General features: G+C 37.0%; 1 protein-coding gene across 1 annotated transcript in view; it reads left to right on the forward strand.

Annotated features, from left to right (window-relative positions):
- Nucleotides 1–24105, forward strand: part of ST6GALNAC5 (ST6 N-acetylgalactosaminide alpha-2,6-sialyltransferase 5) — a 196092-nt gene that overhangs the window by 156724 nt on the left and 15263 nt on the right. Inside the window, exon 3 of the mRNA XM_049771782.1 lies at nucleotides 19317–19726. Within this exon, the coding sequence (XP_049627739.1) occupies nucleotides 19317–19726 (410 nt within the window). The remainder of the gene's footprint in view (nucleotides 1–19316; nucleotides 19727–24105) is intronic.

The raw sequence follows: 24105 nt of genomic DNA on the forward strand, positions 1-24105 counted from the left end.
TGCCCTGTCCTATTCCTTAAAAGTCCAAATGAAGTTTAGTAAGACAAGTTCTCCATACAAAAGTGTAAAAGTGTGGATAACAAAAGTGTAAAGGTGTTAAGCAGGAAAAAAAGTGATTAGTATTTTTAAAACTTCAGAATGTTTCTTCTTTTTTAATGGGATATGGGTCTCCCAAGTGGTATTCAGAGGCCCTTCAGGACATTGCCAGAAAATTTTTTGGCAAACCTTGCAAGCAGTTCAGTGTAAGGACCAAAGGATTCAGAGCTTTTGTATGACTTTGTGATGCTGGGAATCACCCTGTTCACTCCAATAGTGATCAGAGAGCCTTCAGGGCCACACCTGGTAAGATTGAGTGCCAGGGGTTATATGAAAGTCAGCACAGTCCAACCAAGTACTATAACCACCATCCCCAACTTGAGGGTATTTTAAAAAATGCCTCATTCTTTTCTGATTAGAATTCAAGGTGGAGAAAACATTAGAGTTCTCTGAGCACATAATGAGTAAATGGAGCGGCAACCAATTCCTGCAGCTGTAGACATTCATGCATTCATTCATTCAACCAAAAGGTATTAGGCATTTTCTACATTATAATCACTTTGTGGGACAGTGTGCTACATAAAGATAAAAGTGACTTAGCCTCCCATACAGACAACACATGCAAGATCAAGATTGGTGAAGATCACCAGCCGGAATAAGAAAGGGCAGGGTGAGGAGCAGGTGGAGAAGCCTTTACTGCTGACTCATTAAATCCTATCTCCCTGTGAGATAAGTTCTGCCATTGCTATTATTTGTAGGTGCAGAAGCCAGAAACACAGGTATAGGGAACTTGAGAAACTTACCCAAGGTCAATAATCATTGGGGGGAAATGGGCTGTTAGCCCAAACAGTTATAATCAAGGGCAATTTTGTTAACAAGTGGCCCCTACATGGGACTTTCTATGGTGGGTTGTTTTTTAGGAAAAGAATCTTGGAAGTCCAGGATCACATTCCCAAATTATATACTCTGTGGGCATAAACAAAGACAAATATTTGGATAAATGTGTAGACATTTAATCTGGGAGTTAGAATTCTTGAAAGGATCATATATAAAAGTTTGTTTTTATAAATGTAGTTTTCCTTTAGTAATAGGAAGATATAGAAGTTTTTTGAACTAAAGTGGTGTGATCAAAAATGTACCTGATAGACCAGAGAGATAGCATAGCAGTAAGGCATTTGCCTTGCATGCAGCTGATTCGAACAGACAGTAGTTCGAATCCCAGAATCCCATATGGTCCCCCATACCTGCCAGGAGCGACTTCTGAGTGCAGAACCAGGAGTAACCCCTGAGCACCGCCAGGTGTGACCCAAAAACAAACAAACAAAAATGTACCTGAGAGGCCTGGAGAGACAGTACAGCGGGCAAGGTATTTGTCTTATATATGGGCAATCCAGGTTCTATCCCCACGTTCCCACACCATCAGGAGTGCTTCCTGCATGCAGGACTAACCACTGAGCACAATGAAGTATGGCCCCCAAATCAAACAAGTGAAAAATTTAATGTACCTTAGAAATGCTAGTTCTTGCCCTCAAGACAGTCAGATAAGGGGCATGGAGGGCGGTAGAATTTGTGAATGCCTTATAAAATAATTGTACTTAAATTGCTTAGTTCATAAACAGATCCATAGAATATATAAATTGGCTCCAAAAATGACATTTGGGTAGTTATTTGAAAAACTGTAGTACCAATAAAAACAAATAGTGACTTCTAACTTCTCTCAGGAAAACAATTCATGGACTTGGTCTCCTGCCATTGTTTGGTTCTCCCATCTCTGGCTTCCAAGCTCACCAAGCGATGCCTTGAGAACTTGGTGATAAAGAAATAGAAGCCAAGACTCCTATTTCCTAAGTACTCCAGAACCTCTGTTTCAATTCCTTTGGAAGGCACAAGGCTCCCCCTAAAGACAGGGAACATAAAATAAAAATTTAGTGTAAACAGTATGTAGATAGTGATGTTTTATAATGATGCACATCTGAAACTATAAAAAATGCAATGTTATGTCAATTAGAAATATACAACAAAGGAAAAAGAAATATACAAATAAAACAATACTTAAGTGTTTAAATTTTGAATAAAAATAAAGAAATTTAGTCTCTCCATGAACAGCAACTTCCTTCTCTGGCGTAGCCTAAATTTGGGGCAAAATTCTATCACACCAGAGAAAGAAAGAAAAATCTTATTTACCCTTCAGCAATAACTTTTCAAAGTAGTCCATCACCTTGAAGCTTGGTTCAGGAATGAGTTTTATGAGCAAATGAGGCTTAAAATAACATAAGCATAGTCCCTTTTAGCACCAAATTGTATTTGTCTAAATTATTTTTGAAGGTTCCAAATTGATTTTATACTTTGCTACCTAAGTGAACAAAGCTTAACTTAATTTAAGCTTTTCCTTGATGACTTAGGACCCCATTATGAATGTCATTTATTATAATGCAGTGTGTTGTATACTGATGACTTTTGAGTGGTGTGGAAATGTTTGTTCCTGCATTAAATGCCTGTAGTATTTGTGTCTGTTCTGCTAAATTTCCTGGTTAGCCTTTCTGACCACCTTAGAGTATTTCAGTCAGTGTGTCCTCTCAATGCCTAAAATTTCTGTGTCCCAATACTTTCTATGTTCCCTGGCATTCATGCTTTCTGTTAGTTCCTCCCTCTGTAATTCATTAGTTTCATCTTTCAAGTAAGGTGTGGCTAAAATATATGAATAGAAATAATAAAATTCAAATAAATGTTCTATTTTCCTCTTTTGTAACTCCAATATTCTTTCTTTTAAATCCTGTTTGGAAGATTCTGTTTTGCATAATATGGTAGTTTGAGCATGGATACTTGGGAATGGGCATAACCTAGGTTCTACATCTATGCTATAGAAACAACCTTGAGCAGTTGAACTTTTAATCTGCTCCTTTTAATATAAACCAAGGTAGCAATATATACCTTGCTAATTGACTTTTGGATTAACTGAGATAATATTAAATTTTAAAGAGTCTTTGTTTTTTGTTTGTTTGTTTAAAAAAAGAGGTAACCTGAGCATCCCAGGAATAATTCTTGAGTGCAGAGCCAGTAGTAAATCCTGAACAACATCAGGAGTAGTAAAAAAAAAGTCAGGAATTAGTGATGATTGCTATTATATTGGCATTTGTGGGGCCTCACTATTATTGGGATGAGCAAAAAAAAGAAGAAATAACTTTCAGGGTTGAGAAAAGTTGTAATCCAGATGTGAAAGGAGAAAAAGCTAAATAGTGGGAGATGATAATATTAGTTAGAATTACTTGCTGGGGGGGTGTAAAAAAAAAGAATTACTTCACTGACATGTAGAAACATCTAAGAGAAATGAATGAAATTAAAAGAGAATCATCATGAAATGAGAAAGATGAGGAAATATTCTTCTCTATTTTTTAAATAAGTGTCCTCCACTAAATTTTGTTTTTGTTTTTGTTTTTTGTTGTTGTTGTTTTTGGGCCACGCCCGGCGGTGCTCAGGGATTACTCCTGGCCGTCTGCTCAGAAGTAGCTCCTGGAAGGCACGGGGGACCATATGGGACACCGGGATTCGAACCAACCACCTTTGGTCCTGGATCAGCTGCTTGCAAGGCAAACGCCGCTGTGCTATCTCTCCGGGCCCCCCACTAAATTTTTTTTAATAAAAAGAATTGACCCTTAAAACTCTGAAGTTCCCAGTTCTGTTGGCATTCGTCACTCCCAATCTTCTTGAGAAACTGGGACATCTTTGCCTGGAGTCATCTTTGTATCTCACAACCCCTCTCTGACTCTGGATATAACCAGAGGAGAAAGGCAGTTATGGATTGGGCAACCCGCCCATGAGCTTCCATTACCCAGACAGTAGTGCTTAATAACTGTATGTTAAGCAAATGAAAAGGGAAAAGACGAAAAAGTGATTTTTTTTTCACTAATACAAAGTAAGTCATTCTGTAACCCAGAAAATACATCATGTTTAGCAAATGAAAGCAGCTGGTAAAATATCTCTTTAGTGCATGCATCATAGCTAATGTCCATCAGAAGGTTAGGCAGGGTTTGCATGGATAATCCTGTTCCTAGTACAATGCTTTATTTATTTAACTAATGGTTGTCTGACTGGTGGCTCATCCTGATAATGTTTACTGAGCTTGGCAAAGTGAAAAATTATGACTTTGTTTACTCATATGTTTCCAGCTGGGGTACTGAGTTTGTTATCCAGGTTGTTGATGACCATTCTTTTATTCTCAAAGCCCCTAAAGTAGGCAATTTGATAAACAAACCATCAGCTTGAGAACCAAAATGTCAACACTGACACAATCTGGTTATTTGCTACTTGGCAGTAGACAGAATGCAAAACCTCAACTAACAACTCCTTCTGGAAGCTCCCTTATGCTTAGATAATAAGGTGAATAGAAATTATGTTACAGAGTAATTAGTTTGGTTTGGGCTACTCAATCTTTGATAAAAAAAATAATCTAAGAACCAAAATTTTGTTTTGTTTTTCAGGCCACACCCGTTTAATGCTCAGGGGTTACTACAGATTTCTAAGCTCTCATAAATCGCCCCTGGCTTGGGGGGACCATATGGGACGCTGGGGGATCGAACCACACTCCTTCCGTGGCTAGCGCTTGCAAGGCTGACACCTTACCTCTAGTGTCACCTTGCCGGCCCCTCTAAGAACCAAATTTAATATTCCACTTTCAATGTCTCTTCATCAGCAATTAGATGCATCAAATAGAAAAAGAAACAGAGAAAAGCAGGGCACACAGGAGAGTTTATGGTTCTGAAGCTGTCTCTCCAACTATAGAAATTAATGTAGTTATCTGTGCAATAAATATTTTTGTGAGCACCCATTACTTATCATATGTATTTCTCAGGGATCTTCTAATGACCTTAACCCAATACAGATGTGACCCCAGTTTTTCAGTATCTTGTTATTTTGCAGGGTTGTGGCAGGGGACAGGGTTACAGAGCCTGCTTACACTGTTGGTGGGAATGCCATCCAATTCAGTCTCTATGGCAAAAGATATAGAGATTTCTCAAAATATTAATAATAGAACTTCCATTGCTGACATCTATACCATGGGCCCCAAAACACTTCTTTTAAAAAGTCGTTTACATATTGCAGTACTATTCACGATAGTGAAGATTCGAAAATAGCCTAAGTACCCAAGAACAAATGACAAGATAAAAAAAAACAGAGGTAGGTGTGTGCAAAGGAATACTCCTCAGCTATAAGAAAAGACAAAATCCTGCAATTTTCTGTATTGTAGTTGAAACTGGAAGGTATCATGCTTGAGGGAAGTTAGCCAAAAGGAGGGGAATAAATACAGAATGGTTTCTCTCAGCCCTGGGCTATAAAGTGACATAGTAAAGGAACAACAATTAGATGATAATGACAGCCACTAAGAACTGGACACTAAAACTAAGTGTCAAGAGGAGAGTTACAGAAAGCTGCAAAAAAAATATTGAGACATTGGTAAAGGGACATTGATACCTGGAGGTGGGTGTAGTAGAAGAACATTGAGTGTTTGAAACTTATTGTAAATTATTGTGCCTAAATAAAAATTGGAGGGGAAAATTTTAAAATCTTACCATTTTGTAAAGAGGACCTATTATGTAAAGCTGATCTATTATGGCAACTATACCAATTATAAAAAGAAAAATGGTGCTAAACAAGTCTGGAGATTTAGGGAAGCTTCTCTGGGGGAAGCAGTGCTTTCAGTGAGAAATAAAATGTTTACAAAAGTCAAATAAGGAAGCAGGGATAAAAAACTGATTATTATTATTTCTATGAAATCATAAAATAACTCTACAAGACATATCTTAATATTAGGGTTTTCAACTGAGAGAATTCAAATTCCATGAAAAGCTTGTACAAAGGCTATGAGGTACAGCCTTCTGTTACATAGAGCAAAAGAGTATACAAAGTCAAAGTCCATGTGACTAAGATGTCCAGAGTCATAAGTTTTATGATGTAAAAGACTAGGACATGACAAGGTATCAGAACCTGTTGAGCCATTGGAGGAATCTTAGCTTTGAAATAAAGGGAGGCCCTTTAAGGACACTAAACAATAGCAGGGCATAAATAAAAGATTTTAAGGATTAAAAAAAGGTAGCTCATTGGATTAAAGCACAAGCTTTGCATGTAGACCAGAGTTCAATCCCTGATCCACCTAGGAGCACTACCAGGAAGAGTTCCTTTTGTTAGTAACAACTGGTTGTAGCCCCCAAATAGATAGAATTTTAGAAAAAGTTACTTGGGGTAACTTGATTAGATAGAATAGGTATTGCTGTGGCTATAAAGCATGTCAGAGATGTAGCTAGAGAGAATGGTGGGTATAAACAGGAGTTTACATTAGCCAGGAATAGTCATGCACTGAATAAGAGTTTTTCCCATATGCTACAGTAATCCAAAATTTTCTCTGCTGTATTTTCATGAAATCCTTTCCAAGATAGCATAGTTTCTTGTGTGCTTGATTTAGCCTCTTGTGTTTTTCTTTTTAAATCATGATCCATAATTCAGCAAAATATATGACTAATGTTGTCTGTAAGTGGCCGTGCCTAGTGAACTACTTGAAATAAGTCATACAAAAGATAGATAAATGGGAGTCCTATATCAGGTATAAAGAAACTTCTAGTGACCTGAAATGAAAAGTAAGCATAGTCTTAACATAATGACAATCTGGACATTAGGGAAGAGAATAAGGTTGGAATCAATTCCAGTGAAATCAATGATGAAGCTTGGTGGCTTAAGAGTTCCCAAAATAGTAAAATTTGACACAGTTATCAAAATATATTTCCCATGTTTTATGGTACACATGAAATGATCAAGTCAGAGTCTGGTTGAGTAGGTTCACTCATACATAGACAGGAGAGAGAATTGCATGATATTTAGAAGGGGTTCACAGTATCAAAAATTAGCCTCTGATCATAATAGTACTTATTCTTTTCTAAATAATTCCCCTGGCCTTTTATGATTATAAATTAAGACAGAGTAGGGAAGTATCTGCAAAAATATATCTGGAGTGGAATTTGACCTCAAGTCTAACTCATAAGCCTGTGGGTTTTTTTTTCAGTTTTGTACTATAAATTTAATTTTTCATTCAACTTTTTTTTCATTTAGTCTATTAAAATCTTAGCTTTTCTTTTTCTGAAATAGAACACAGTTCAGTTCTATATGGGAAAGCTATGCTCTCATAATTCTTGTGCCTTTGACTATCAATTATCGGTAATCATCCTCTATTTGGGCCCTGCCGTGCTTATCTTTCAAATGTGGTGAAGGTCAAAGGAGCCAGTTTTGTGGAATCAGGCTTGTCTGGCAGCATTAAATACCACCTCACTCTAATGAAAATGCAGCTTTTTGTTTGTTTTAATGAACACAGGAGGCCTCTATCTCCAATCTCCTCCTCTATCACCAAGTAATTGCATGTGAGTAACCTTTAAAAGAAATACCATCAGGGAGTTGTTTGAAAGGCTCTGAGTAAGCCAGAGCTTTCAACCATTTTACTAGCATTTCTGAGAAGAAACAGACTCTGGAAGCAAGCTAGTCCCTTTGACAATTCATTACACTCCTTTTGGGTAGAGAAAAAAAAAGCATCTGTTTCTTGCTGAGAAAGTTATGGTAGTGAGACATTAATAGGTGCCATTACTATTGTATAAAGGCTCTATGACATTCACACAGTCACAGTGTATAATCCCAATCCTCATGGTACTCACATTTTTGTTGGCAATGAAGAAATGAAACCTACAAATCCTTAGAAATTGCGGCATTAAATAAGTGGAATAATCAGTGATTAATTTGTGTCTCGAAATTCGCTATGACAAAACAAAATGGTAGGATCTGTCTTTCAAGGTTTGTTTCAGGGCTAAATTAAATGTACATACTCTACATAGTGTATAGCAATAAGTCCACCATTTTGTCAATGCTATTAGTTGTTAATACCTTAGTTATTAGTAAATGGGGAAGTCTTTTCCAATTAAGAAGCATGACTAGAGGGATTTCTAGAGGAGGGGATTTTTTTTAAGTGCCTAGGATCAAACTCAGGGCTTCATACATGAAAGGCAGTGGCTCTGCCAACTATTCTGTCCTAGCCCAGAAAAGTACATTTAAACTTATAAGGAGTTCAAGCATGTGGCTAACTAATGAATCAAAGAATTCAGTCTAGAATAGGAATGCCTAATGTCTCCTGAAGACAGAAAGGAAATTGACTGTCGATGCAACTGAAGAATAATTGTGAAATAAGTTAAGATTCAAGAAGAAATAAGATAGAATCTAATTAGGCAAAGAAGTTGGATTTTGATCTTAAAGCAGAGTAGCATAGTGCAAGTTTTATGCCTTACAATCTCATGCCTCTAGCTGGGCAGAATGACCTGAGAGGGAAAAGATAGAGAACAGGAAGTAGACGTGAAATGCTATTGGGAGGTAGAAGTAGAGATAAAGATTCCAGATGAAGTTGTGGATTAGTGTTTCAGATTTACTGGAGCAAATGGTCACCAACAGGAAGACTTAGATCAACTTAGATCAACTGAGTTTTCACTCAGTATCTGGGACTAGAATCTGACACCAAAGTTTGAACAAGACCTTGCTCACTGAAAGATCTATTGGAAGCACCTTCTTTAATTCTCTCAGTTTCCAGAGGTATCTTGTTACTCATTTCATGTTCCAGACCACTACTAAGGTGTCATTTCAATCTCTGATATAATCACCCATTTTTAGTTTTCATCTAAGCTTTCTTCTTACAAGGACATGAGCAATTGCATTTAGGACAAGCTAATGTTATAACTCCTCTTGACTGCTATTTCCTTTCCATCTGCAAAAAGGCTATTCAAATGAGTTAGCATTCACAAGCACTGAGTATAGGCCTTAGACTCAACATTAGTACACAAATCAATTTGTACTAGACTTAGGGCTCTAACCTCTAAGGGCCTTTCCTAGTTGGAAATAAATCTCTACCTAGATTTAAAAAGTGGCCTGAATTCTGGAACAAGAGGAGTTCCATGGATACTTTGAGGCATTTGGTGTCTTCCTTATAATAGAATTTGGATGCTCTGTAGCTATTCCTGTCTTCCTATTACAAATAGGCAAGACCATTTCCATTTGTAGATTTCATCTTAAATGTACTATTCATTCATGAGTTATTTTTAGTTATTTTTAGTTTGATTTTGCCAGTCTGTAGAGGGAATTTTTTCAATTTCATAGTGAGGAGCTCTCAGATTTATCCTAGGAGTTGCACTTGATTACAACCTTGCAAAAATTCTCACAATCTCGTGGGTTTCCTGTGAAATGAGTATACTGGTATCTGTAAATGAGGTTCAAAGATCTCAACCTTGGAAATCCATTAGAACCACCTACTGGACTTGTTCAAACCAAGTGTTTCAGCCCCACCTAGGAGAAGTTGCATTTCTACAAATGTCCTAGACTTTATTGTTACTTCTGGCCTGGGAATCAAATGCTGAGAAGATAACCTTAGATATCCTCTACCTTAAAAATGTTTGAAAGTATTGTCAGTAATGCTATTTTACAGTTCCACAAATTTTTTTACAAATACTATGACTAGATAGGGTAAATTTTTTCATTTTAACTAGTGATATCTACTTTTTTTTACCCCTTAAATTCACTGAAATATATTTGACACATAAAATTATATTTAAAGTGTACAATGTGATCATTTGATGTTCAATATACATAGTGACAATTACTATAATTATGTTTTTGGTAAATCTACCATCACCTTAGTTCCACTGTGTGTAAGACATTATGTGTATATATGTGGTAAGAATGCATGAGAGCTGCTCCTTCAGCAAATGTCAACTATTTAATATCATATCAACTGTAACTATTAAGCTCTATGTCAAGCTTCCAAATCTTATTTATGTACAAGTGAAAAGTTATGCCTTTGACCAATATATATCCATTTCTTACACCTTCCAATCTCTGGCAACCACTGTTCTCTCTTGATAATTCAGACTTTTTTTTTATTATTCCAAATACAATTGAGATCACAGAGAAAGAAATTCTTTTTCTAGATCTGGATTATTGGCTTAACATAATGTTCTCTAAGTTCGTGCTGGTTGTCATCAGTGGAAAAAAATTTCATTTTTTAATGATTAAATGTAATTTTACTGTAAGATATCACACATTTTTTTATGCAAACAGGTTACCAAATAGTGCTTAGAGAACCTGGAGGCATCTCCAGTGTTACTCAGCTGTGTAAATTTGATAGTTTAATCCTTGATCTTGATGATGCAATGCTTCTAGGATTCAGCAGTGTGAGAGTTAGGAAATGCCAAAATAGTACTTAAGAGTTGCCAGTGGTATATTCAGCAGTTGGGCATAAGACACTAGGAATAAAGCTCAGAGTCTTACATATTCAGATGCATGCATTTCAACCCTTTGACTTACCTTCCCAGATTCTGCATATTTTCTTTCTCCTCTGTTTTATCGTCTGTTAGTGGATATTTAGATTATTTCAATATCTTAGCTGGTATGATGCATTCATGGGGTTCTACAATGGGGTTGCGAGTATCTTCAAAATGTTAATTTTATTTTTGGATATATAATCTGAACTGGAACTGCTAAATATGCTTTAAAATCTATATGTTCTAAAATTAGATTATTATGATAGTCACCTAACTCAAATATCATTGAACTTAAAAGGGAGTGTTTTATGGAATATAGTTAATATCAAGAAATTTGTTAAAAGACATTTTAAAAAGAGGGGCCGGGCAGATAGCATGGAAGTAGGGCGTTTGCCTTGCATGCAGAAGGACGGTCATTTGAATCCCGGCATCCCATATGGTCCGTTGAGCCTGTCAGGAGCGATTTTTGAGTGTAGAGCCAGGAGTAATTCCTGAGCACTGCTGGGTGTGACCAAAAAGCAAGCAAGCAAACAAACAAAAAGACATTTTAAAAAAGAGAATGCAGCTCAATAAAAGGGACTAGATCAGTTTACTGGAAAAGCTGTAATGCTTATAAAGTCATCCACTTCATAGTCTTGATGTGTCACACACAGTGGAAGCATGTATGTCTTAGTAATTAATTCAGAAAGTGTTAGAACTCCATTTTGTTGCTGGTCTCTGTCCTTGGTGCTGAAGATATAATGAGAAAAATACCAGGCCTTTTCTATGATGGGAGAATCTAGCAAGGAAGAAGGAAAATAAATAGGTAAAATATAAACACTAACTAAGATCATCTTCATTAGCAATGCATTTAAAACTCCAGATAACATAGAGTAGAAGAAGGTTAGAAAAGAGGTTTATGTAGTTTAAGGTGTCAGAGAAGCCCTCCCTGGGGAGGCTGCTGGAAGTAACACCTTAGTGAAGGGAAAAAAAAAAAAGGAACCATCAAGCAAAGATCAAAAGAAGAAAAATTCATGTAAAGCCAAATCCAGTTTAAGTCACTTCGGACAGCAGGCAATGAGAAATGGTGGTACAGTTAATGAAGAGTTCTATAAAGGATTATTCAAAAGAATAGGCAAGGATAATGCTGGAATTTTTGAAACCCAGTATAAAGAATTTGAGTCTTATTTAATTTTATTATTTTTATTTGGGAGTAGGGTTCCTCTCCAGAGGCATTAGGGGATCATCATATCTATGTTTTGCTATGCTCAAGATATTTTTTTATTGCCAGAAATGGAACCCAGAATCTCACTCTAGCTCTTTGAGCTATCTCCCCATTGTAGAGTCTTGTTTCTAATATCTGGTTCAACATGAAGTCATTGGAGCATTTAAGAAGGTAAATTATGTAATCCTATTTACATATTAAAGGTCACATATTCAAGCTTCTTCGAGGCAGGAATATAGAGGAGGGAAAGAATGAGGGGAATTAAGAGTGGCCAGCAAGAGCAAAAGAGAAATGGTGGTGGTTTGGATAAAGATGAGGATAGCAAGGATGGTGAATGGCAATAATATTTCTGATATATATATGCTTATATATAGGTAAGTAGATGCAATAGAATTGTATATTCTATAATTATCAATTAAAGAAACATCTGCAGAATCACTCTGAAATTTCATCTTGAGCATCTGATGGAAGGGGTCTATGAATTGAGATGGAAAGACTTTTATTCAAGATTGATGAATATATTCTCAGTAAAGATGAAAATACTAGGAGCTAGCAAAATTAATCTGCTTTTCCCCAGAATTATCTAAGGAGTATAAAAGGCAGATTCAAAGACTAAAGATTGTATTTTAAACACTGTTCAGTGTCATCTCCTGCCAATGAAGTTCTTTCATACTTATCCAAATTACAGGTAGAAATCATAGAAGTTATAGTGAGTGGGTAGAAAAGGAATTTCTGCAAAAAGACTGGTGAAAAAGTTATCCTTAAGTAAGAAAGGAGAGGTTTGGTATTAAAACATTTTTCTTGTGAATCACTTTAGGTAGAATGGTGTATACCCAGTGTCAAGTTGAAATGAGATTGACAGCTAATAAAAGCCTAGTAATTACAGGAAAACATCAGATTTGAAGGCAGAGATTCTTGAAACACCTCAAGCTATTTAATATATCTTATGCTTGCTCCAGATCAACAGGCAGCTCCCAGTGCAAAACTAGTCTCATTACTGAGCTAATAGACATTGCGCTCTGTGATACCTTTCCCTCTGCCAAATAAATCAGAATTTCAAAAAGTGAAAACTGAGACTGCCATGCTGCAAATATTTGCAAGGACATCACAGAGTGTTTTAGGTGTCAAGTTAAATTTGACTTGGACTGGCCTGTTCTCTAAAGAAAGACTCAAGAGGCATCATCAGGGTCACAGGTAGAATTCCTTTTGCTCTTGTTCTTTGGACTGTGACAGAAAGCAGACCTTTATTTCCTGAGAATGCTTTCTCATGCATAGGGTTGCTCTTGTTGCTACAGGCCACAGGAGTAAGGTGTGAAGAAAATTTTCATGCTCTCCTACTCCCTGATGCATGTGCATGTTTGAGGCAGAGAATCAAAGGAGAATGTGTGAAAGGAAAAAAAATTCATTCACACCGTCTAAAATATTCTAAAACATTCACGATTCCCTACTAAATTGCAGGCACTGTCCCAGATACAGGAATAATGACAAATACTTCACATTATCAATACTGAAGTGTAGCAGAAATAGAAATGGAATATATCATTTGTTCCTCTGTGTGTGCACAATCCCCACCCAAAGAGGAATCCCACAAGTCTCTAACATGATGCTCTTGGGGCCTAAGCTGCAGCTCTGAACAGCAGTAGCCCAAATAACAGGTAACTCCTCTATGTGCTATAGATTTTTTTCTGGGCATTTTTCACCTCACAACAGCTCTAATGACCTTGGCATCAAACTCTTACTGGGGATTAATAACTGGCTGGGTTTAATGGCCCTTGCTGTGTCCTGGGACATTTTCCCAGCCAGCCATTAATTTCGAAGTGCCCTGGGCTCTGGCCATTATGTCTCCCTAAGCTAGTGAGTGGCTGTCCTTAGGCAAATAGTCATGGTCTCCTCTGCAGGCTGAGGCTTTCACTACACCTTCTCTCCTTTTCCTCATGACATGTATGCGAGACTGGTATTTGAGACTTGGTATATGAGACTGGAGTCTGCAGGCAAATTGTTCCCTACAGTATCACATTACCTAGGTTTTATTTCTTAGGAAGGTTTTTCTCAGAGACAGAGAAGGCAGGAGTTTAGGTTTCATTCATTCACTCACTTTACCTACCTGGGCAGGATTGAAAACTTTCATGGATCAGGTTACTAGAGAAAGTACTAAGAGCAGAGCAACCTAATATGGGATTAACATCTATGTTTTGAACCTACAGTGAATGACTCACACAAAGGCTCTGAATCAGAAAGCTGAATACTGTGAGGAAGTGAGAGAAAAGGCCTTGCCAGGGAGCAGAATAAGTTTATTAGGATCTGCCTCCTATCATGTTCTGTAGAAAAATGTATGTCCCATGCTGACCTTTAGCCACAATTTTACCTTCCTGCACTCTGTTGAGAGATTCCATTAACCAGTTTCTTTGTACTTATGGAAAGTATGGAAAGTATGAATGCAGAAACTTATCCTACCAATTCATGAATATTTCTACTCATGTCATTAAAACACTAATACTGGGTAATGAGATGTGGAGGAGACTGTCTCTTTCAAAAATCTATAACACATCCTGAGAAATTGGGGCCATACAATGCTGCTCAGGACTGCATCAGTTGTTCCAAATACTCAACACCAACTTCATTTCTCTTCTGGAATTGATTTGGCCTTTGATACTCTTCTGAATAAAGCTGAGGAAAGTGTAACTGTGTGTTTAAAAGAGCTTTTAGCATTTTTATTGACATTGTTTGGGGAATCTGCAAAATTTTCTGGGTTAATCTATACCTTGGAGTTAAGCCAGGTGGATAGGATCTTGGGATTTTATGGGTCTGATTGGACCCAAGAATGTTAAAGCCGTTACAGAGGATTAATGTGATACACACAGTATGGCATAGACAAAGGAAAATTTGAAATGGTCTTCAGCAGTTCTCATGTGGACTCAGAAGAAAGAGAAGGCCTAGAACCTTCATGGACTCTACAGGTTTCCCCTATCAAATCAGTCTATGCTCTGAGGATCAATAGTAGCAAAATAATTAATTATAACATAAGATATCAGGATGTTCCTTCAGAATGCTTTCCCAGTAAAAAATGAGCATAGTGTCTTCAATTTATAAGTCAAACTGGAAAATTCAGCATGATTATTTTAGGTGAGTTTGATGAGAAAAGCCAGGTTCCTATAGCCTTTGGGGTTCAGGGAAATGGAATCTTGCAAAGTGACCTTATTAAGCAAATGGACTAAGTTATATGGGGCCTTAGGGCTCTATTAAGTCCTTGGTAAATAAATGCCTTTTCAGAAAATGAAGAAATGAATACCATCTTCCTTGCGGGTAAGAAAGTTAAGTATCTGATTTGTGAAAAAAATTCAATCTTAGACCTAAGATCTACTGACCCTAATTGTCATTGAGTTATGGAGTATTTAAAAATGTTCCCTGTATATTTGTAAGACGTTTTTAATGTGGACTTTTCCACAAATAGCAGTAAAGTGATCCATCACCGTGGTTTTCCAGAATGCAATACTTTCAATCCGAAAAACCCAGAAGTCAGCCTTTAAAAATGTAGGTCAGTCAGTTGGTGAAGTTGAGGGTCAGAGTCCATCCCACAGATCTTCCATATTCCACCATCAATTTATTAGTCCTGTTTCCTCAAAGCCAACTAGAAGCAGGCCTTGTCCCAACTCTTCAACTGAAGCTATATAGCCACAGTCACCAAAACCAAAACATATTCTGAGACTGGTTTTATTTGTCCTTTCATATCTAAGGGCATAATTGATCACGGTCTTTTTTCAGAAATAGTTCCATCTGTTGGTTTCATTACATAACTCCTACCTGACTGACTACTTTCTTTCCAACTCTTGATGACAAGTTCAAATGATCCTAGTTTTTGTATTTTATCTAATTTAATCACAGTTCTTAAATTACAAACCTACATAGCTTGTCTAGAAGCATCCTCTCCCTGTAAAATTCTTGAGAAAGACAGAATCTTCTTTGTCTTTTTACTCCAATACCAACTTCAGTGCCTGACAAATAATAATAATTATATTGCTGAAATTTCCTTCTTCCTCCTTTATGTAGGGGTTATGCAAGTAAAATAAGAAAAAGGAAAATTAAATATTTTTTTCATCTTGGGCCCCTGAAATTACCCATCTAGTTCATAAGTTTGGGATGTTAAAAAGTATTCTCTACTCCAGGTTCCAGCACTTTCCTGATGTAGTGGGATCATTATATGAGTAAATGTAACATGTTTCTTCCTCCAAAGGAAGATTTGGCATTAAATATGTTTCACCTTTATGATTAAGACTCAAGTTTGGTGAGTCACTTTTATTGGCCTCAAGGAATGAAAGTGCTGCCACTTGACAACACCCACCATAATTTGAAGTACTAAGAACAAGAAAAATAATACTTATTATTAAAGAATAACACTGAGTTTCAGAAAATGCAAAACAGAGAAACATGATGAGAAACAATAATTCTAGGGCTCTTCTCAGTTGCATCAAAATTCATAAAGATTAATTTGGGTTCAGCATTCAGATTTCTTGGGTTGTAATCCCAGTTTCACTCCTTTTAAACAGTATGGGTTTGAGAAAGTTTCTTTACTAACCTATCAGTCAATATTCTCTTCAGTAAAAATTGGGATAATAATATAGCATCCTTTAACATTTGATTATTTGAGGGATTGGAGTGATGTTATAGCAATAGGGCATTTGCCTTGCATGTGGCCGAACCAGGACAGGCCTGGGTTCAATCCCCAGCATCCCATATGATACCCCAAGCCTTCCAGGAGCGATTTTTGAGTGCAGTGTCAGGACTAACCCCTGAGCACCACAGGGTATGGCCCAAACAACAACAACAGCAACAACAACAAAAGGATTATTTGAGTAACAAGTGCATTGCTTTAAAAACTCAGACCAAGGGCTAGAATGATAGGACAGTAGTAGGGTACTTGCCTTGCACACAGTCAACCCAGGTTTGATATCTAGCACCCTTTAGTCCGAGAAGCTTGCCAGAAGTGATCTCTGAGCATAGTTCCAGGAGTAAGACCTGAGTAATGCCAGATGTGGTTCGAAACCCAACTCTTCTTTGAAAAAGAAAAACTTAGAACAGTGCCAAGCCCATAAGAAATTGCCCTACTCTTAGTACTTCAGCCAATTAGCCCCTTTTTCTTTGTCATACATATCACTGCAATCTTACTGCTCAATTTTCCTAAAGTAAGAACTTAGAGGAATTTTCGTCTTTAATTCCATTTACATTCTTACTAACACTGTGTCAGTCATCTAAGAGTAGGCCAAATTAATTATGAGAATTTACAACGACATAATTTCCATTTCAAAGCCTATACTTATCAACACAGTGATCAGTGCTAATTTAGTAAATATTCTATACTCTATACTGACAAGAATCTTGTGCAATTATTATTTCTATAATTTATATAATTATTTCTATAATATCTATATAAGATACTATCCTCAGATGTCCACCCTTTCCAATTGCCAGTTCACATGTCAAATATTGACAATTTCAAATGATTCAATCCAATGTGTTTATATATTTTAATTTTTTCATTTTACCATGGAAATAGGCAATAGTTATATTGACTATTAAAGGCAAATATAATAGGGCAAAAATTATCTTCAGTTGAAAGTGAGAAATCTATGAGTTGGAAAGGTTGGAAATTTGCCTAGTTCCCATAGTTGATAAGTGATGGGACAAAACTGGATGCAAATTGTCAGACTCTAGAGCTGGTATCCTTGGCTATTCACAGTGAAAGAAGGTGGCTGCCTTTAGATGCTCAACATCAGGTTCTATAGACACACAGCAATGTTTTGGGATACTCCCAAAATATAAACAGACTAAATATATGTTGAACTAAATTGGCTCAGATTTCCTAAGACTATCAGAAGCTAGTGTGTCATATTCAAAGTGAACTGAAAAGGGAAAAGACTCTAGAAAAATTTTAACAACAGAACTGTTCATCTGAATGTTCTTGATTGATTTTTACTGGTGCACTTGCATGTCTTGGCTCAGACCTGAGGCCATTATCTTCAAACAGAAAGAGATTGTGGTTGTCATTGAACATGAGCCGGAGGAGCCAGGGATGTGGCTCAGGTTATAGAGCATGTCCTGCATATGTGAGGCCCTGAATTTAGTCCCTAGCACTGCATAACCCTCTGAGCATCACTGGGCGTGGTGCCTACAACAATGAAAAAAAACAAGTATAATGAAAGTGCCAATTTTTTATTTTTATGTTTAGAGAATGTTGGGTTTGGGGAATTTTGTGGGGTATGGGGAGGTTGTGTATGTAGGTATGTATGTCTTTTGGCCATTGCTGGTGGTTCTAAAGGGTGAATCCTGGCTCTATACTGGTGAGATCAGGAGACCATAGAGGATGCCAGGGATCAAACCTGGATTGGCTGCATAAAAGGCAAGTGCCCTACTAACTCTACTTTCTTTTCAGCCACTGTTTAGAGAACGTTTAATTTGTTGAAATATAGACATTGGTAAAGAAAAATACTGATTCAGAATGTTGATATGATCACTGTCATTGTCTCTTATGGGCACCTCACAACCAAGTTACCACATTTTCACTAGATATAATCTATAACTGTAAATTGAAGATTCCATTGTACTTTTTGGAGAAAAAGTTCCCAGTGGTGATACAAGGATTCAAGCAATTCTCTGTCAATTAGGTTAGTGGTTTTATTATATGAACCATAACTGCAGTAATTGTGGGTTTCCAGGATCATACCTGATGGCACCAGAATCAAACTGGCTATGCATGATAGGCATGCTAAGCCTTATACTATCTTTCCAACTCTTGAATTTCTTTATAATTTTTAGGAGAGTAATCTCAATTTTTCCCATTAAAACAGAATGCAGAATATTTTCTAAGAATATTTTAAGGATTAGCATTTAATGAACAGTGGAAGGAAATTGTTTTTGACATGTATTTTGATATATAAAAACATAAAAGAAAAAAAACAGGAAAAAGCCAATCCTAATCATCTTTGTTCTAAAATTGAAGTTCGTGAAGGTTACAATTTACATATTATTTCTCATTTTATATAGGGAATATATAATTATATAATACCCAAGCATATTTATAAACATTTAACTTTCAGTCAGGTGAATTAAAAGCATAGGTTCTCATGTTACAGAAATTTGTGGTGTAACATTTTTGGGGGAAAAATTAGTTTTGGGTTTGGGTATCATATCCAGGTGTGCTCAGGGTTTAATTCTCACTATGCACAAGAATCAGTTCTGGAAGAACTCTGAGGATTATGGGTGGTACTGGGAAGTGAAGCAGGGTCAGTCAAATGCAAGGCAAGTGCCTTACCCCTGTACTACCTCTTCAATCACTGCAGTAAGTCTTTTCTTTGGCTTGGATGTTACTTCAGATTTAGAGAGAGCTGTGGCTTGATTACTACTAGTTGATTACACACCTTGAACAAAAAGTATTCTCATCTTTAAGCCTGGGTGTCTTCTTCTGCTAAGTATGGTAATGGCTTCCAGTTGGGTTTATGTAGTAATTTGATCATTTAATATCAGCAAAGAGGAACTCTTTCCCCCAGTCTAGTGCTCTCTCTACCAATTTGGAAGAGAATGTACTATCTGATGAATTATTAGATGGGAGTTCAAGGGGAGGAAAAAGGAGGTATTTCCTGGCAAGAAGAGAGACCGTCGTGTTCACTGCTTTGTGAGGTACATACGTGTAATTTGTGGGTACCTAGTAAGATTCACCCTTGATCATGTCCTGTTGTACCTTCTTCCAGCCCTTGAAGATGCACTGCAGGGACTGTGCCCTGGTGACCAGCTCGGGACATTTGCTGCGCAGCCGCCAAGGCCCCCATATTGACCAGACCGAGTGTGTGATCCGCATGAATGACGCCCCCACTCGCGGTTTTGGCCGGGACGTGGGCAATCGCACCAGCCTGCGGGTGATTGCACATTCCAGCATCCAGAGGATCCTCCGCAACCGCCAGGACCTGCTCAACGTGAGCCAGGGCACGGTGTTCATCTTCTGGGGTCCCAGCAGCTACATGCGGCGCGATGGCAAGGGCCAGGTCTACAATAACTTGCAGCTCCTGAGCCAAGTGTTGCCCCGGCTCAAGGCCTTCATGATCACGCGCCACAAAATGCTGCAGTTTGATGAGCTCTTCAAGCGTGAGACGGGTAAAGACAGGTGAGGACGTGCAAGAAGCTTGGAATAAGAGGGGTTACCGAAATGCAGAGCAGCCCGAAGAAGTGTCATTGTTGGCTGAGTCACCCAAAGCAAAGCTCTCCTTTGAGGGCTGAGGTGCTATTCCCTGTGCCATTGACAGAGTTGGCCTACAGGGTCTTTTCAAACTGAATTGATAACATGAAAAGATAAATGTAAAATAAATGATAAAATGCTAAATAAAAACATCAGGAACATTATAGGGCTGATTTGGAGCATAGTTGTATTCTGGAGAAAGATGCTATACAACTGTTGGTTTATCCTGGTCATCAGTACAAGCTAATAGCTTTGCCATATTTTCTTTTACTTGTGTAAAATGAAATAACCAAAGGGAAATATGCCTCTCCCTTTCCCTTTCAAAGACAAGTGTTGATTTTTATGTGTTGAGTACCTACAATGTCATTATGCCTGGCAAGGGCGGACAAGTACAAAACAGATCTAGATTCTGTCCTCCCACAATTAGAGACACTCACTGGGGCAGACAAGAGAGAGAAAAACATTACTGTCTTATGCAGGACAAGAACACCTGCCATCATTTGTGGCAATAATTTCCAAGCTGTGATAAAGCATGAAATCTTGGGTCAGAGTGATAGGACAGTGAGTAGGGCACTTGTCTTACACTCAGTGGGCCTCAGTTGATGGTTGATCCTCCGCATCCCATATGGTCACCCACACCCTTCAGGAATGATGCTTAAGCACAAAGCCAGTGTAAACCCTATACACTGCAGAGTGTGGCATCCAAAAAAAAAATATATATATATATATATAAAATCAAATCAGCAAGTCACTGTGAAATTTTTATTTTAATGTAATGAATGAATAGAATGAAACATAACAGATGGTATTAACAATCATCCTTCAGAGTAAAATTATTGTTTCTTAAATAAATGTACACAGGTAGGTATGAGTTTCTTTTTGAGGTAATGGAAGCATTCTGGAATTGAATCACTTATATATAAATGGCCACTGAATGTCACATTTACACACGATGAAACGAAAGTGGTGAACATTTCTTTTTGTGTGTACCTCTATATATAGAGAGATAAGGGCATAGCTTATGTACTTCACTTTGGCATACTTCACAAATTTTGAGTGTGTGTTTTATTTGTTTTTTTATTGAATTTTTCTTTTACAAATTGAAGGGTTGTGACAATCCTATGTCAAGTCTATCAGTGCCATTTTTCGATAGCATATGATTATTTAATGCCTTTTCAACACATTTAACTATGGAACACTTATATTTTTTAGATGTAATGCTGCTGTACAACTAATAGACTACCGTGTAATACAAACAACTTTTATAAACACTGGGAAAGCAAAACTTCATTTGATTCACTTTATGATAACAATGACTTCATTATGATTATGTTAATAAAATGAAACCTGCAGTGTTCCTGGACAAACACATTCACATATACATTTACCTGTTCAATCATGAACTAGAATATACTTCATGCTACAGGTAGAAAGATTTTATAAAACTCTGATCTAAAAATTTTTAGAGCAAAGGTTTTCTCTTAAATGGTGCTTTTAGTCTGAAACCTAGGTCAATAAGTGTTTAATCTAGATTAAAACAAACAAACAGGAAAGAAGAGAAACTTTATGGGTAAAAGATCATTGAAGGGACTAGAGAAAAGTTATCTATGGTTGCCTTAAGGAGTGCTCGTGAGAACTGCCCTGAGATAAAGCAAAACTGAAAGGTCATGATCTGATCAAATGTAGGTAGAAAAAAAATGAACAGTTACTTATGGAAAGGAGTAGCGGAGTATAATCCAAATGCAGATTTCCAGATTAGAATATAGTATTCCTCACTAGCTCTGTGACCTTGGATAAATTGTCTCACATTTTACATATGAATTGAGATTGTCTATAAATTTTATAAGAACTAGCCTAATCATTGAACTTTCTCAATTCTAAAATGTGCTTTTATAATCATTGACATTTATAGATGTAATTATCCCTTCCCTTTACAAAAACTGCTACTCAGTTGATTGCTAATTTAAAACAAGAGATCTGATAAACCCAATAAATAAAGAATATTAATTTCTAAGTCCCAATTGTGTGACTAGAGTAGGTAGCTTGTTGGAGAGCAGAATTGCAATGCAAGACCATAGTCACGACATCCCCACACTCTTTATATGAAAGCATTTTCTTTTTATATCCTGTAGATCTTATGTCCATTCCTCCATTCTAGAGTTGATGTAGTGGAGTGGGCATGAGGTCTGAGGAAGAGAAGAGAGGGAGACAGGCTGATGCTCCATGGTTTCATTACCTGAAACCAAACAGCCCACAATTAGCCCAGCCAGTTCACAGATGATAACCTGGTTATCATTCCAGGAGGCAGCCAGTCATTTATAAACTATAAATTAGAGAGACAGTCACTAGCTTAAAGTGAGTTATTATCTGAGAAAAATATTTTATAAAGAGAGAAGGAAGACTAGAATTTTTTACAGCTTTCTTCTTCTGACTAGAAATTTCAAAATAAATAGAAAGACTTTCTCCAAAAGAAAACATTTCTCTCCTGCTCTTTTTAATGGTTGTTTGAGAAAGTAAAGTGTTCCTGAAATACTGCTGCACTGTTAGCATCCTAAAATAATTACTCATTACTTTAGATCTGCAAAGGGAAGAAATTATTTTCACTGGAAAACTTGAAGATTAATTTATTTTACTTTGGTCATTTACATCTCTAGAAAAATCTTACATCAATACATAGCCCACACTAAATTTGTTATATTCTATTCTGTAAAAACCTTTAACATAATAGAGATAAGCTGTTCAAATGGGCACCGTTTCTTGGTGGGCCTCTGCTGGACAGAAATCTCTGTGTGGGGCCGGAGAGATAGCATGGAGGTAAGGCGTTTGCCTTTCATGCAGGAGGTCATCGGTTCGAATCCCGGCGCCCCATATGGTCCCCTGTGCCTGCCAGGAGCAATTTCTGAGCCTGGAGCCAGGAATAACCCCTGAGCACTGCCAGGTGTGACCCAGAAACCAAAAAAGAAAAAGAAAAAGAAATCTCTGTGTGATGGGCCAGACTTTTTCAAAGGAAATCACACCTGAAGATTTGTAGAGTGCCAAATTACATCAAGTGCCAAATACTGTTGTGCCCTGGTATCATTGTGCCTCTCCTTTAGGAAAATTACAGGCACTGATATTGTTCTGACACTGGTGTTCTGTGAGGATATGTTTAAGCCTAGAGGCTACTCCATACTTAACAAATCAGGAGCCAGGAATATAGTTCAAGAGATAAAGCACATGCCTGGATTATGTACAGCCTAGAGTTCAATCCCAACACAATGTGACTCTGTTGATTCCTAGTCCCACAGGGTTCAATAAGTTTCATACAAACTGAAGCAACACTAGAAGTGGCCTAAATTTCTAGAAGTAGTTAAAAGTAGTTAATTAATTTTCTAAGGGTCTGGAGCCATAGCACAGTGAGTAAAGTGCTTGACTTGCAATCAGCCAACGTGGATTCAATCCACAAAATCCCATATGGTACTCCATATCCTCCCATGAGTGATTTCTGAATACAGAACCAGAGGTGTGCATTTCTGGGTATGGCCTAAAAAGAAATAAAATGTAAAGTAAATTAATTAAAAATAAAAAGAATCAAGTCAAAAGAAGTCCCTCAGATCAATATTATTTCTGTTTATTAAAACACAAAATATTTAGGGTTCAGTGGTACATTTCTATGTAAGATGTTCTTAAAGCCATACAAAAGTAGCATATATCTCAAATGAACAACATAGGTCTGAAGCAATATTACAGTGAGTAGGACACTGCCTTTCGTGCAACTAGCCCTGATTTTATCTCTAAAAGCCTTTATGATACCCCACTCCCTAACAGAAGTGATCTTGGAGCATAGAACCAGGATTAAACCTTGAAAATTGCTGGATATGGCCCAAAATAAATAAACAAATAGAACAACATACAGAAGATCTACTTTTGTACACGTCATGATCAGGGCATTCATTTAAGGCTGATATTTTAAAGAAATGGAAGAATTTATTAGACTTTGTTTTATAGAAGTTTTATCCTACTTAAAATTGGAGAAAAGATGGCTCAGAAGTAATCTGCAATTAAATGGCATGACAAATGACATAGATGGCCAAGTAGTATTCTTTGATATAAGAAAGTAACTCTACTTGAAAATAACTTTATAATTGAATAAGGATACATTAGGAAAATATGATTCAGAACCAATATTATAGTAATTAGATAAAGGAAGCATAAATGAAATAACTGCAGAAAGAATATTTCCATAGAGATTATAAATGAGATTCTTGTGGAGCAGAAAGGCCTTTAATTGTAATTTAGTGTGCACTATAGAATTATCAGCTCAGTGT

Source organism: Suncus etruscus, chromosome 4, assembly GCF_024139225.1.
Source record: "Suncus etruscus isolate mSunEtr1 chromosome 4, mSunEtr1.pri.cur, whole genome shotgun sequence".
Classification (NCBI taxonomy): Eukaryota; Metazoa; Chordata; class Mammalia; order Eulipotyphla; family Soricidae; genus Suncus; species Suncus etruscus.